The 14,190-nt window shown below is 36.7% G+C and overlaps 1 protein-coding gene and 1 long non-coding RNA gene across 12 annotated transcripts in view; one reads left to right on the top strand and one right to left on the bottom strand.

Moving 5' to 3' along the window:
- LOC144294967 (uncharacterized) overlaps nucleotides 1-14,190 on the top strand; it is a 53,615-nt gene that overhangs the window by 31,676 nt on the left and 7,749 nt on the right. Inside the window, exons 2-3 of one of the 2 annotated variants that reach the window (XR_013362303.1) lie at nucleotides 4,584-4,635; nucleotides 8,158-8,401. This is a non-coding gene — a long non-coding RNA (uncharacterized LOC144294967). Of the gene's footprint in view, nucleotides 1-4,583; nucleotides 4,636-8,157; nucleotides 8,721-14,190 lie in introns of those variants that run through there. The other variant, XR_013362302.1, reaches the window with a different exon arrangement.
- The window catches only part of NARS2 (asparaginyl-tRNA synthetase 2, mitochondrial), a 135,718-nt gene that overhangs the window by 28,829 nt on the left and 92,699 nt on the right, over nucleotides 1-14,190 (bottom strand). For all 10 annotated transcript variants that reach the window (XM_077867216.1, XM_077867211.1, XM_077867215.1 and 7 more), the window contains exons 10-11: nucleotides 8,304-8,370; nucleotides 6,390-6,527 (exon numbers count right to left, since the gene is read on the bottom strand). In XM_077867216.1, coding sequence (XP_077723342.1) covers nucleotides 6,390-6,527; nucleotides 8,304-8,370 — 205 coding nt within the window. The remainder of the gene's footprint in view (nucleotides 1-6,389; nucleotides 6,528-8,303; nucleotides 8,371-14,190) is intronic.

A 14,190-nucleotide genomic window follows, 5' to 3' on the forward strand; every position in this document is an offset into this window, starting at 1 on the left:
CTTTGGAAGACCTGAAAGAAGTGGAAAGATTTTAGTTCTGCTGTCCTTTCACTCTTCTACACAGATAACAATGAAGGCTACAAGTAATTGTACTACAGTCATTGCTAACTCCCTTAGTCTTAAGTAAAATCCATTCCACTTTGGGCATATCTTCTAGGCCAGAATGCACATCTTCCTCTACTGTGTGTGTTTTTATTTTGTTTAAATCACACAGCTGCGGTGGCATGCTGTCTAGAAATAGTCTGTGTTGGTATTCAAGCTCAAAAAGCCCTGGTCTTTCTTTACTTATGACACTCCTTTTTGACTCTTACTCTTTGATTCCACTCAATGTACTGAAAATAAAATGCAAACCTTGAATTGAAAAACAAACAGATTGGATAGGAACAAGGCCTTTAATACATTACCTTTTAAAAAAAAATTACCTTTTCTATGCTAACTTCAGAGAGGAAAAAGTTGAATGTCTCTTCTTTCACCTTCTCTTCCTACCTTAGTATTTTTAAGTATTAATGAAAAACACAAACTGAACACCTCCCTATTCAGTTTCTGACAGGCTGCTACCAACAATGGAGCAACATTACGTATTATTATCAAGAGAAGAAGCATGTTCCACAAACCACAGGAAACATGTTTGTGGTTTCAATCTCTCTGAGCTTTTGCTCTTACTGCTGACAGACAATATTTTGCCCCTAAAAACAATGAGGCACAGGTAGGAAAGAGAGCCTTCCGGACATGAGAGTGTAAAGATTCAAATGGGCTGCAGATAGCAAAGGCTAAAAATGGACTTTGGCTAGTAAATGGTTAGTCTGAGAACACTGTAGATGAACTGACATGCATACTTTCAACTATAATATAAATTCCTAGGATAGTCATTAGTCCTAGTTGTAGGAAAAATTACCATTCCCTTCATTACTATTTTCTGTTAGTTTGATGCAGGCTGGTTACTTAGTACCAGACAGGGAAATTCATTAGATATCCCTTGGTTGAGTATTATTCCTTCCAAGTTGACTTCATAGTGATACTTTACTGAATGCCCACTAATGCTTAAATTCTTATGATTTGCTAAGTAATACTGATATAATTTTTTAAAAATTACGATATTATCTGGTGATGTTGGCAGTCACTTTTTCCTAATCACAATGGATGGGATGAATGAATATTCTTCTTTGCAAAGCCATTTCCCTAGCTGAATACTTGGCACCTGCTTTTGAGGGAGTTACTAAGGGACCTAGACTCAGGAGCATATAGTATTTTGAATGTTTGCTTAGATTCACTTTATTTAGGCCCATGATCTGTCATCTTCAAATTATCAAATATGTTTGCTAATTTATAAGTTATTCTTATATATCCAAGTGGGGAAAAACTTAGGCTACTTGAAATCAGAGAATCTTAAAGCTTTTTAGTACTATGGAAGTCATCCAATCCAACTCTCTGATTTTACAGAAGGAGAAACTGAGGCTTAGTGATTGGATTTGATTAAGGTCATATAGCTAACTACTAAGAAAGATGGATTTCAAACCTGGCACTGTTAACTCCTTAGTCCAGTATGCTTTTCATTAAAATATACTCATATTTTAATTTTTTTTGGAGGGGCTGGGGGAAAAAGGTACAGTAGCTCTAAAAATGTGCCATTTTAGTACTTATGACCTCCAGCCCAATGGTACAAGTGTAGGTTAAAAAATTTCTCTACCCTTCTCTTGATCCCTAGGGAAGGCATTTATGAAACGTATTTGTCTTAATTCTTTAGATTGCATTGCACCCATTGCAGAAACTCTTGCAACCCTACTCACAACCTGTTATTATAGTCCTTCTGAAAGAAACAGTTATTTGGCTCAAAGCCTGTTCATTCCCCATTGAAAAAAATAAGTAGAAGCAGGCACTCTATACAAGTGGGTTGAAAAGAAATCTAGGTGTTAATGAATCAATGTTATAACCTACGTCTAATATATGCAGTTTAAATAAATGATATTTTAATAATTTATCTCTGAGAAGCTATATATTATAGTACTGTATAAAATATATGAGTACATTAAAGTACCATTATAATGCTTTCAGTTTTCAAGCTGTGAGACCACATTACTAGAGACTTGTCATAAAGGAGGCCTCCTTGTACTTCTAAAGATAAAAAATGTTTGTGACTGCAGTCTATGAAGGAATTGCCTTTTAAAGAATCTTGTGTAACAGTATGTTTGATGCTGTAAAACACAAACATATTTTAACATTACTGTGCTTTATCATAATAAAGATTTCATCACAATTTAGAAAGAAAGAGGGCTTTATACTTATCGACTACCTATCATCCCAAACACTGTGCTATATATATATTTTTATATACTATCTAATTTAATCTTCACAACTCTGAGATAAGATTATAAACTTATTTTTACAGACTAGGAAAGTAAGACAAAGACATTAGCTGGCTAAGATCACATGGTCTCTAACACACAGACCTGGGACTTGAACCCAAGAGTGTCTGATTCTAAAGCTACTGGACTTTCCTTTATATTGTGTTACTATCACTCAAAAAAATTGGAGTAAAAGCTGTTCTTTAACATCCCAGAAATTTCCTTAGCAAATCAAGTCACTCACTCACTACTTGTCCATTGTGTGTCTACAACTATGTAGAGTTGGATTCATCCATCTGTCCAATCCCCTACCTATTGCCAAATAGATATTAGGTGCCTCCTATATTCCAGGCACTATGCTAGACATTATGGATACAACGAGTGAAAAGGAAAGTCCTCAAGTCCTGTGGCAAAGAGGAGAGTCATTAATTAAATAGTCATAAAAATAAATGTAAAACTACAACGGTGTTAAGGAGTATAATGAATTACGAGTTAGTAGTTCTGGGTCTGAAATTTAACATGGTAATATTTTAGTGTCTAACAGGGGTCTCTGACTCAATCTAGAGGGTCATGGAAGGTTTCTCCAGGGAAATGATGGCTGAATAGAGATTTGGAGAAATAGTAAAATTACTTAGGTAAAGAAGATTGTCCTAGATTGAAGGAACACAATGTCTAAAGATACTATGGTGAGAGAAAGCAGTGAATGTCTGAAGACAGGTAAGGGTGACATGATATGAATGGAGCAGAGACAGCAAAGAGAAGCAGCACAGTGCATCAGGTAAGAGAGACACAGGCAGACAGATGTCACTGGGGCCTAGAGGCCAGATCAAGGATTCTGACTTGGATACTAAAGCAATGGGAGGCCACTGAACGCTTTTTTTTTAATTTAATTTTTCATTTTAATAAAAAAAAAAAACCCTTTTATTTATTTGAGAGAGAGAGGGAGAAAGTAAGCATGCAAGCACACACAAGTGGGGGGGGGAGGGCAGCAGAGGCAGAAGGAGAAGCAGGCTCTCAACTGAGCACAAAGCCTGATGCAGGGCTCGATCCCAAGGCCCTAGGATCATGACCTGAGTCAAAGGCAAATGCTTAACCAACTGAACCACCCAGGCACTCCGCCATGGAATGGTTTTAAAAGGAGAGATAACATGAACAGATTTACATTTTTTAAAAGCTTATGCTGAAGTGGGGAGAAGTGACTCAGAGGAGGAAAGAGCAGATACAGCAGGACCAGTCAGGAAGCTATTGAAGTAATCCAGGCAAGAGATGATGGTATCTTAATCTAAAAAGGTAAAAGTGGAAATGAAGATAAGTAGATAGATTTGAGATTTATATAAACATATAAAAATGCCAACTTAGTCACAGCTTGGATATAGGGAGTAAGGAAGATTTCAAAGATGAGTCTAGGATATGGTTTGCACAATTAGATGGACAGGGAACGTTGAAAGAAGATCAAATTTGGTAAGAAGAGGGGAGAAGAGCAGAAATCACGGATGGGTTCAGTTTTAGATTATTCTAAGATGCCTTTGAGATATATAAATGGCAGTAAGAGCTCTGAGCAAAAGTAAGGATTAGAGATGTGACTGTCAAGTTCCCTGAAAATAAATAGTAAGCTGTGAGTCCAGATGACATCACTTTGAGGAGAGAAAAGATCTGTGATGGAACCCTGAGGAATCCCAACATCTACTGGATTAGGAGAAGAGGATGAACTTGTCTAGAAGACTAAGAAGGAATAATCTCTGAGAACAGAGAAGAATACCATGTCACAGGAGCCAGGAAAGGAGACAGTTTTCAGAACAAGAAAGTCATTAATTGTGCTGAGTAATGTTGAGAAGTTAAAAAAAAAAAAGTCTGCTGGATTTAATAACATGACAATTATTACTGATCCTACAAAGAGGTGCTCCAGTGGTACGACAGGGGTGGAAGTCATATTAGAGGGAACGAGGAATGCGCAGTAGAAGCCATTGTGGCTATAAAAAAGTCATTCCCATCCTGAAGAAGTTAAGAGTTTCTTTTATTTGAGAAAGCAACACCTATATAGCACAAAAAATAGATCCAATGCTACCAGTTTTACTAACTCTTTAAATGCTATAGAAATCCAGAAAGGAAGAATCAAGGTGACTAGGTAACCCAGGAAAGTCTACAGAGAGGCAAAGTTTTTAATTAAATAAATTTAAAATTAATTAAACTAAAAATTAATTTTCAAACTCTTGTAGTTGACAATGTTTTTATTAATTTCAGGTGTACAACACAGTGACTCAACAATTCTATACACCACTTGAGGCTCACCACAGTAAGTGTAGTCACCATTTGTCACCATACAACATTATAAGAGAAAGATGGAGAGCTTTAAGGGGTGTATTTAAGAAGTACAAAATCGAATGACTGAAAAGTGCTGAATGCTGGGAAATTACATGCAAAGACTACATGGTGTGTGTGTGTGTGTGTGTGTGTGTGTGTGTGGTGAGGGGGAGGTGGAAGTGGTATAAGGTGGAGTGATCAAAAAAAAGCCAAGAGATATGGATGCAGTCCTGTTTTGTGACATAGGTTCAACACTGAATTATTAAGGACTGGATAATCTATGCCCTAGTTTCTCCTGTTTTTTTTTTTTTTTTTTGCTGCCAACCTATGGGTCAATTCCTTTCTTATAATCAATTATACCAGAGGGTTGGTAGGAAAAAAGGAAGTAAGAATCATAAATCAACCGTGCTGCTCATTGGTTCTGGATAACGCTGTGTGAAAAGTTGGGATGTGTTAAATCAATGTAGCTTTGTATTTATGGCTTTGAAGCAGAAGAATACAGATTTCAGAACCAGAGGGAGTAAGGTCTGCTCACTAACTGTCATTCACTACCTATGTGAGCTTGGGAAGTGCAACCAGTGTCCTTAAACCCTAGCTTCTCATCTGTAAAATGGGAGAAACAGTAAGTTTCTTGGCAAGATTGTTCCAGGACTTAGAGATGAAATGATAGTGCTTGCTTTATAGGAATCTACTAACTGATGGCTAATACCATTTTAGTAATACTATAATATACAGAGAAAACAGGAAATATATTCAAAAAGGTAACCTTGTATACCTAAGATGGAGATATTTTATTTACTGGTAGGCCCTGATCTACATTTTTCCACTGATGTTTATCTAGAGACAACTGAAAAACATCAGAAAGCAGAGTTTTGTTTTTGGACCCTTTGTGAGATAAACATAATATATTTGTCTCACAGATTTTTACATTAATGCTATTAAGGATATAACTATTCAATTAATATTTAAAGAGTCAAATATATTATTTTATATTACTGCTAATTTTGTTAAAGTGAAAGAAGAGACAAAAGAAGAAAAAAGGAAAAAGTAAACTAGAAGAATTAAAAAGCAACCAAAGTGTGAAAAAAGGACAGAGCATAAGGGAGGCAAAAGAGAACAGAGAGAGAGAGAGAGAGACCGAAAGACAGAGACAAGATAGACAAGAAGAAATAGTCAGAAGAGAAGGGACAGGAGAATCTGCCCAGACATCTCAGATCCTTCTATCCCCTCCCCTCTCAATTTCTATATGACAACAAAACCAAAGTACTCTGAGCCTCCTGTTTTGTCTGATCCTGCCACTGCTTTCCTTTCTTGCCCAGCATACACCAGTCCCTCAGGCTCCTTACCAGTATTTCAGCTGATAGTAGACCAGGCACTGCTAAACAGTGTTCTGGGCCACTTCCTCTCAATTATTTAAAAAAAAAAAGAAAAAAAAAAACACGCTTATATTTGCATCTGCTAAACTAAGCAGGACACCATGTGATAGGTGTGTTTAGAGTGTGTTTAGAGAACATCAGGATCTTATTTAGGAACACTATTTTAAAAAGAGATACCTTAAAAAAAAGAGAGAGAGAGATACCTTTTAGAAAGTTTATCATTAAAAAAAAAAGTTTATCATTTTAAGAAATGTAAAGTGTGATGGATATAATTTTTAAAAATATGCCAAAGGATAAATGAAATTAAGTCAAGGGAAAAACTCAAGATTCTGAGACCACCAACCCTGATTTACTTAGTGATTTTTCTTACTGTGTGCTGAGGGCCATCTTCATTATCCCTCATGTAGAAAGGCTTGAGTGCTAATGGATAATTAATGACAAAGACTGGTATGTTGCCACAGTGCTTCACCAAGTACTTTTCATGTTCAGTGTGTAGATCAACACCCCACTGTAATGAGAAAATAGAATTATCAAAGGAGAAGAAAGAGCAGAAATATACAATGCAGTATCCAAAAATAACCTCTATCAGTTCCAAGGGCTTCCTCTGAGATCAGTGATGTGTGGAGCTGTCTGCTAAGGTTACTCAGATAACTAAGCCAGAGAGGTGTGTTACAAGAACATCTGAAGGCCTGGAAAGATGAAAGCTGAAACGAGTAGATAAACATTATGCTTTCTGTCCCCCATATCTTGCGGAGCAGCATTTAGCAGATGAATCGCATCTGCAGGAAAACAAAGTACCCTTCCCACAGTGTATAAAAGCTGGCTTCAAAATCATAGTTTTTATTAATATTGCCTAGAGCTTCTTCTATGGTTACTGTTCCTAAGTCGCAGGAAATTAAATGATGAAAGATAATATTCCTAATATTGAGTCTCTCTCTGGCTAGATGGCTTCTTTCAGTGATTTTTTTTTTATTTTATTTTTTTTTTTTTATTTTTTTATTTTTTATTTATTTTTTTTTTTTAAATTTTTTATTTATTTATGATAGTCACAGAGAGAGAGAGAGGCAGAGACACAGGCAGAGGGAGAAGCAGGCTCCATGCACTGGGAGCCCGACGTGGGAATCGATCCCGGGTCTCCAGGATCGCGCCCTGGGCCAAAGGCAGGCGCCAAACCGCTGCGCCACCCAGGGATCCCTGATTTTTTTTTTAATAAGAAAGTCAGTTCATATATCAGATGCTCTGATGAATATTTAATAACACTTATTTATTCAACAAATACTAACATGCCTATTAAATCCCAGTACCATGCTAGGTACTGAACATAGTGGTAAGAAAAATAGAACTCCTGACTTCATGAAGCTTCCAGGGTAGGAGACAAATATTAAATAAAAAAATTATACAAATAAATAACTGATTATAAATGTAACAAGCACAACTACTATACCTCATAAGAAGATCTGACTTAATTGGGGATAGGACTGGTAAATAGAATAGTTTGAAGACAAAGTAATCACAGTACATTCCTAACGTTATATTATCCCTACTTGTCTGCCAATATGTTAATTATAGGTTAAAGGCCCTAGCATAGGAATGAGGAGACTTGTTTCTAATATTATGTGCATGCCCAGTGAGAAATCATGTGGCCTCTCTGGACATATTACCATTCTTTTAAAGGATTTTCATCTTCCTATCCTTCCAGAAGGTTTAGGAAGATAGTTTAAAGATTATAAACTTCTTTATAATCTTTAGTCACTGCTATTAAAAATGATATGACTCTACTTCAAAATTATTTACTCTAAATATTTTAACAAGGTTGAGCAAATATCAAAAAAGACAATCTAAAGATGGGCAAATATTAAACAATGCTAATAATAAAAGTAAGATTATTTACTTTTAAAGATTTTATTTATTTATTCTGCGGGGGGAGGGAGGGGGAGAGGTAGAGAGAGAGGGAGAAGCAGACTGTGCTGAGTGCAGAGCTTGATGCTGGGCTCTATCTCAGGATCTTGAGATCATGACCTGAGCCAAAACCAAGAATCAGATTTAACTGACTAAGACACCCAGGCACCCCAGAAAAATAAGATTATTTTAAAAGTTTCTTTCTTTCTTCTTCTCCTTTTTTTTTTTTTTTTTTTAAGGTAAGTTCTATGCCCAACGTGGGACTGGAACTCACAACAATTAAATCAGAAGTTGCATGGTCTACTGAATGAGCCAGCTCAGTGCCCCAGGATTCTCAATGAAATATGATACGGACAAGAGGGGAAAATACAAATATAAATACTACCTCTGGAGTGAAGGTGAAGTTCTGAGATGACTGCTTTAAGATCTCTATTGCTTCAGTATAAGAAATGCTGGAAAGAAAGACAGTAAAAGCAGAGAAAGGTCAATATAATGGCATGTTGCTAATTACTTCATCTGAAAAACTACAAAGGGTCTATTCTCATATAATTTTTGAGATCACAAAGGAGTACTAAATGATTATTGAGTAATCAGGAATAATTGTAAATAAATCATCACTAAGTAATCAGGAATTAAGGCTGACCTAATTGTATGAGAACTGATCAGTATGATGAAAAGTGGTCATTCAGTAATCCCATTCTTGACCTACTTGCAGTATATACAGAGAACCTTGTCACTTAAGCAAGTAAAGATTTTCTCTGAATTCATGTTATGCCAATGCCCTAATAAAAGGTGTGAAATAGTGAGGCTGAAAGAGTAAAAATCTTTTCATAAAGTCATCATTTATTCATTAATTCATAACACATTTATTGAACACCTACTATGTGCTAGGCATTATTCTAGACACTGGAGAGACAAAACAAAGCCTTTACGGAACTGATATTTGTGTGTGTGCATCTGTGTATGAGTGCTGGGATTTGGGGTTCGAGAATAAACAAACAGAATATAAAGCCAGAAATCTTTCGTGCTGTAAGAAAAATAAAGCAAGGGAAGACGACATAGAGTGTTTGGTGGTGTAATTTTAGATACGACGGTCAAGAAAGGACTCAATGACTTGGGGATATGTGAAATAAGGAAATAAACCATATAAATATATGAGGGTAAGTATTCCAGGCAAAAGGAACAGTAAGTACAAAGGCCTGAAGTGAAGGAACAGTTTGGCTCATTCAAGGAACAAAAAGGTCAATGTGCCTGTAGCATACTGTACAAGGGGAAGAATGCCAGGAAATCAAATAAGAGAGATAGTCAGAGGTCAGATCTTATGGATTCTTTCAGGCCACGGTCAGGGCTCTGTAATATATGCTAAGCATCGTAAGACTGTTTAGGAAAAAAGTCATTGGTTATTACACCTCAGTAAGAAACTCTCAGGTCTAAAGCAAGCCACACACACATTTGTTTGAATTTAACTGAATAGGTAATATATGAACATAGTAAAAAAAAAAAAAAAAAAAAGTATAAAAGCATCTATTTCTCTTCCATCCTGTCCCATAGCCGCCCACTTAGCCGCCTGCCCATAGCTCCTCTCTTCACATACAATCACTGTTACTGGTTTTTTGTGTATCCTTCCAGAAGGTTTTATACATCTATAAGCAAGTATTAACATATAATCTCCTTTGTTTAATAGATGGCAGCCATAGTATACATGCCATATACATTCTTTCACATCTTTTCTTACTCAGTAATATACCTTGCAGATCTTTTCATATCCATATATAAGTTTCTCCATTTTTTGAACTATCATATAATATTCTATTTTGTGACTATAACATAGTTTACTCATTCATCTATTGATGGATATTTCAGCTGTTTCTAATCTTTTGCTATTATAAATCATGACTACATACATCTGTCACAAATGATTCACATGAATTTTGCATATGGAAAAAATAGAATTGTTGGATTGTAATGTATTTATGTTTACAGTTTTTAGATATTTTGATACTGCTAAAGACACTGCTTCCCTTTGATAGTGTTATACTAATTTATGTCCACTGGTAGTATATGAAAATGTCAGTTTCCATATGCCCTTTGCAACATTACTTTGAACATTTTTTTAAAGATTTTATTCATTAGAGTGAGACAAAGAGCATGGGCGGGGGGTGGGTGGGGGGGTGGGGTGGGGAGGCAGGGAGAAAGAAGGGGAAGCACACTTCCTGCTAAACAGGGAGCCTGATGTAGGGCTCATGACCTGAGCCAAGGCAGATGCTTAGCTAACTGAGTCACCCAGGAGCCCTTGTAACAGTACTTTGGATGATTAAAAACAAAAATCTACAATAAATAACGTCCAAAAATCTCCCCTCAATTCCCCACCAAAACCGCAAAACAAAACAAACAAGATCCAAAAGTCTATAAACTTCCTGAAGTCTTTAAACTAAAAAAAATAGGGGGTCCCTGGGTGGCTCAGTGGTTTGGAGACTGCCTTTAGCCCACGGCACGATCCTGGAGTCCCGGGATCAAGTCCCGCATCGGGCTCCCGGCATGGAGCCTGCCTCTCCCTCCTCCTGTGTCTCTGCCTCTCTCTCTAGGTCTATCACGAATATATAAATAAATAAATCTTAAAAAAAAAAAAAAAAAACTCAAAAAATAGGGACGCCTGGGTGGCTCAGTGGTTGAGAAATCTACCTTCGGCTCAGGGCATGATCCTGGAGTCTGGGGATCAAGTCCTGCGTCGGGTTCCCTGTGAGGAGCCTGCCTATGGCTCTGCCTCTTTCTCTGTGTCTTTCATGAATAAATAAATAAAACCTTAAAAAAAAAAACACTCAAAAAATAAGTTACCCAAAAAAATTTATTCTATGAAGGAAAAATTAAATTCAAACCTATAATAATTAATTGGAAGGAGTTGTGTATATAGTACAAAAAAAGCCTCCAAAGCTATGTTTTGAGTGATATTTTTCCAAGATGAAAATTTTATTCAAATTAGAATCGTATTACATCACAATTTCTAAGGCAAGAATGAAAGTGGTGTTGGGGGTATTAATCATATTTAAACAAGCATTTTACAGAAGGGAAAAGGAAGGTTAAAGGGGACAGTAACTTGCCCAAAATCACTCATGTAAAGTAGTAAGCCTGATGTGGTGACTCCACAGCCTCAGCTTTTAACTACTAAGATGGTACCTAAAACACTTGGAGTTTAATATACTCAATCAAAACAAAGACAGATGGGCGCTCTGAGTTCTCCCTCTGATGCTACCCCTTACTGGCTACTATGTAAATCACTTCAACTTAATGAAAGTATTTTATAAATTTGTGTAATGTTTTATATAAACATTTAAAAAATAAGTATTTGTACTTGTAAAATAAGGAGATTGGACTATGCTATCTCAAGTTCTTTTCTGCTTTGACATTCTATTGTTCTATTCCATCAATTACTTGATATGATCTACTCATTATACTGAGAAATATAAGAGCAGTTAAAGTGGGAAGCACAGGGATTTTGTCCATGGATATGTTTGCTACATTATTCTAAAAAATGACTTTCTAAGTATCTCTTGTTATTCTGGATCTCCTGCTTTACTCCCACATCTTAAGTTGAAGCAGAGCTTTTCAGCTCAAATTACAGTTCTGACACTGGATATCCTTAATGGCCTTTATCAACTCTCTCTCCTAATTTCTTTTGATATGTACAGAGAATAATATCTCTTCTTCCCAGAAGCTTTTTCTAAAGTACTTTAAGAAGGAAGAGACATAGTGATATTGCTTGATGCAGTACCAAACTACCTTCAGATTTAAATTTTTTTTATGATTTAAGGAAATTATTCTGAAGCTGTTGGATTAAAACTGCTTAGCTAAAATTATTAGCATTCTTTAACTCAAATTCACAGATACATGAAGAGCAAAAGAAGGTAAGTACTCTACATTTTAAAAACCTTAATGCTATAAAGGAGACATAAAATAATTGAATTCTATTTCTGCTTAGTAAAGACTAAATTCAATTACTAGACAAGTCCTTTAAATAATTTACTTTCATATAAAACAATTATAAGTAGTCAAGAATACAATGAAATCTATTTATGCCAAGGAATTCAAGTCACATGGTATCTCTTTTTTTTTTTAATTTTTATTTATTTATGATAGTCACACAGAGAGAGAGAGAGACAGAGAGAGAGAGAGGCAGAGACACAGGCAGAGGGAGAAGCAGGCTCCACGCACCGGGAGCCTGATGTGGGATTCGATCCCGGGTCTCCAGGATCGCGCCCTGGGCCAAAGGCAGGCGCTAAACCGCTGCTGCACCCAGGGATCCCGTCACATGGTATCTCATGTACATACACGCGCATGTGCGTGTGTGTGCATGCGTGTGTGTATGCATATGTGTACTTCAGGGAGTATCTCCCTTCTAATTCATCACACTTAGGTTTACTTTCATGTCTTATGGTTGTTAAAATCTCTGGTTTCAAAGATCGGCAACTAACCCTTCCCCTCATCATCTTTTTTTTTTTTTTTTTTTAAGATTTTATTTATTTATTCATGAGAGACACAGAGAGAGAGGCAGAGACACAGGCAGAGGGAGAAGCAGGCTCCATGCAGGGAACCTGACATGGGACTCGATCCCGGGTGTCCAGGATCACGCCCTGGGCAGAAGGCGGTGCTAAACCGCTGAGCCACCCAGGCTGCCCTCACCATCTCGAGAAACCTCTGCATCATGCCATTTATGTATCTCCCTCTGGTACTCAGTTCCCTCTTTATTTGTAGCTCCTGGAACTTCTCTTACTTTCTAGTGACTCAACAATGTATTTAAACGAATTTTTATAATTTTTAACAACCATTTTTAGATGTTTTGCAGCAGGAATGTTATTTTAGTTATCTAGTCTGGCACACTGCTTAAGCAGTTTGGTCATTTGAACTTTTCAACAAAATGACAGACAAGTTACAAATTTATAGATGAGGAAATGCAAGTTTAGAAAGGTTAAAAATTTACTATTAATCAAGTTTATAGTTGTAATCAAATAATCATTCACGTAAAAAGTTAACTATTCATCTTTTTCTCTAGATTTTAAATTCCATAAAAGAACTAATCCATGCCTATATCATGGATCATCAGTGACTGTGACTAGCACAGTGCCTAACTCATAGTAGATAGTTTGGTGAAAAAAACCTAAGACATTCATTAATGGCTGATAAGGAGTATAGCTAGAACTAGAATCCAGGCTCACTACACTCAGTGCCCAAAGTAAACAGTGATAGGAATTAATAGGAAACCTCAGGGAGAGGACCTAACCTAAAGGAGAATACTCCCACCCCCGTGGCTACTCAAATGTCATTTACTCATTCATTCAGTTATTCAATAAATATTTACCGAGCTCCCAGTACTAAGTACTGGGAGTGTTAACAATAAACAAAATAAACAAGTCCCCAATCACACAGAGGTGACAAACACTAAACAAATCATTACAGGTATACATTTAAATGACAACTATGGGGGCACCTGGGTGGCTCAGTGGTTGACCATCTCCCTTTGGCTCAGGTCCTGATCCCAGAGTCCTGGGATCGAGTCCTGCATCAGGCTCCCTGCAGGGAGCTGTTTCCCTCTGCCTATGTCTCTGCCTCTCTCTGTGTGTCTCTCATGAATAAATAAAATCTTAAAAAAAAAAAACAAAAACCCACCATCCACAACTATGATTTGCATTGTGGAATGGACGATGATGCCAGCAATGACCAGTGTGGCACAGCCCATGAATTCATTTCCCAACCTCAGTATTTCACAGACCTGGACTTCAAAGCACAAGTGATATGTGAGGGTCATAAGGACAGCGAAGAGCTACAACTGCTCTAGCATTAATTGCAGTGCCCTTTTGAAGCACAGTGGTCAAAAGCATGAGCTTTGAAATCAGGTAAGTGAGTTTGAATTCCCATTTCATCTTTTACTTGCTTAATCTCTTTGATTCTTATTCCACAGAAGAGCAATAGTAACTACTCACAGAGTTGTAAAGATACAATGAACTATTTATGATGTAAAGTTTATCACTGTCTAGCACATAAGCTAATATTTAATAAATGATAGATATTTTTTCCCATCTTCCATCTTATTCACTAGATAGGATATGGATAACTAGATAGGATATGGATTCACTAGATAGGATATGGATACTTAAGATGTTTTCCTTGGTTTTCTGTCACTAGCACAGATTCCTTAGGACCCCCAAATTAATTCTTTCCTTCCCTGCTTACTACTTTTATCAATGTGCAATGTCCAGAACTTTTCCATAAACTCTAGA

This window comes from Canis aureus, chromosome 23, assembly GCF_053574225.1.
Source record: "Canis aureus isolate CA01 chromosome 23, VMU_Caureus_v.1.0, whole genome shotgun sequence".
NCBI classification, from domain to species: Eukaryota; Metazoa; Chordata; class Mammalia; order Carnivora; family Canidae; genus Canis; species Canis aureus.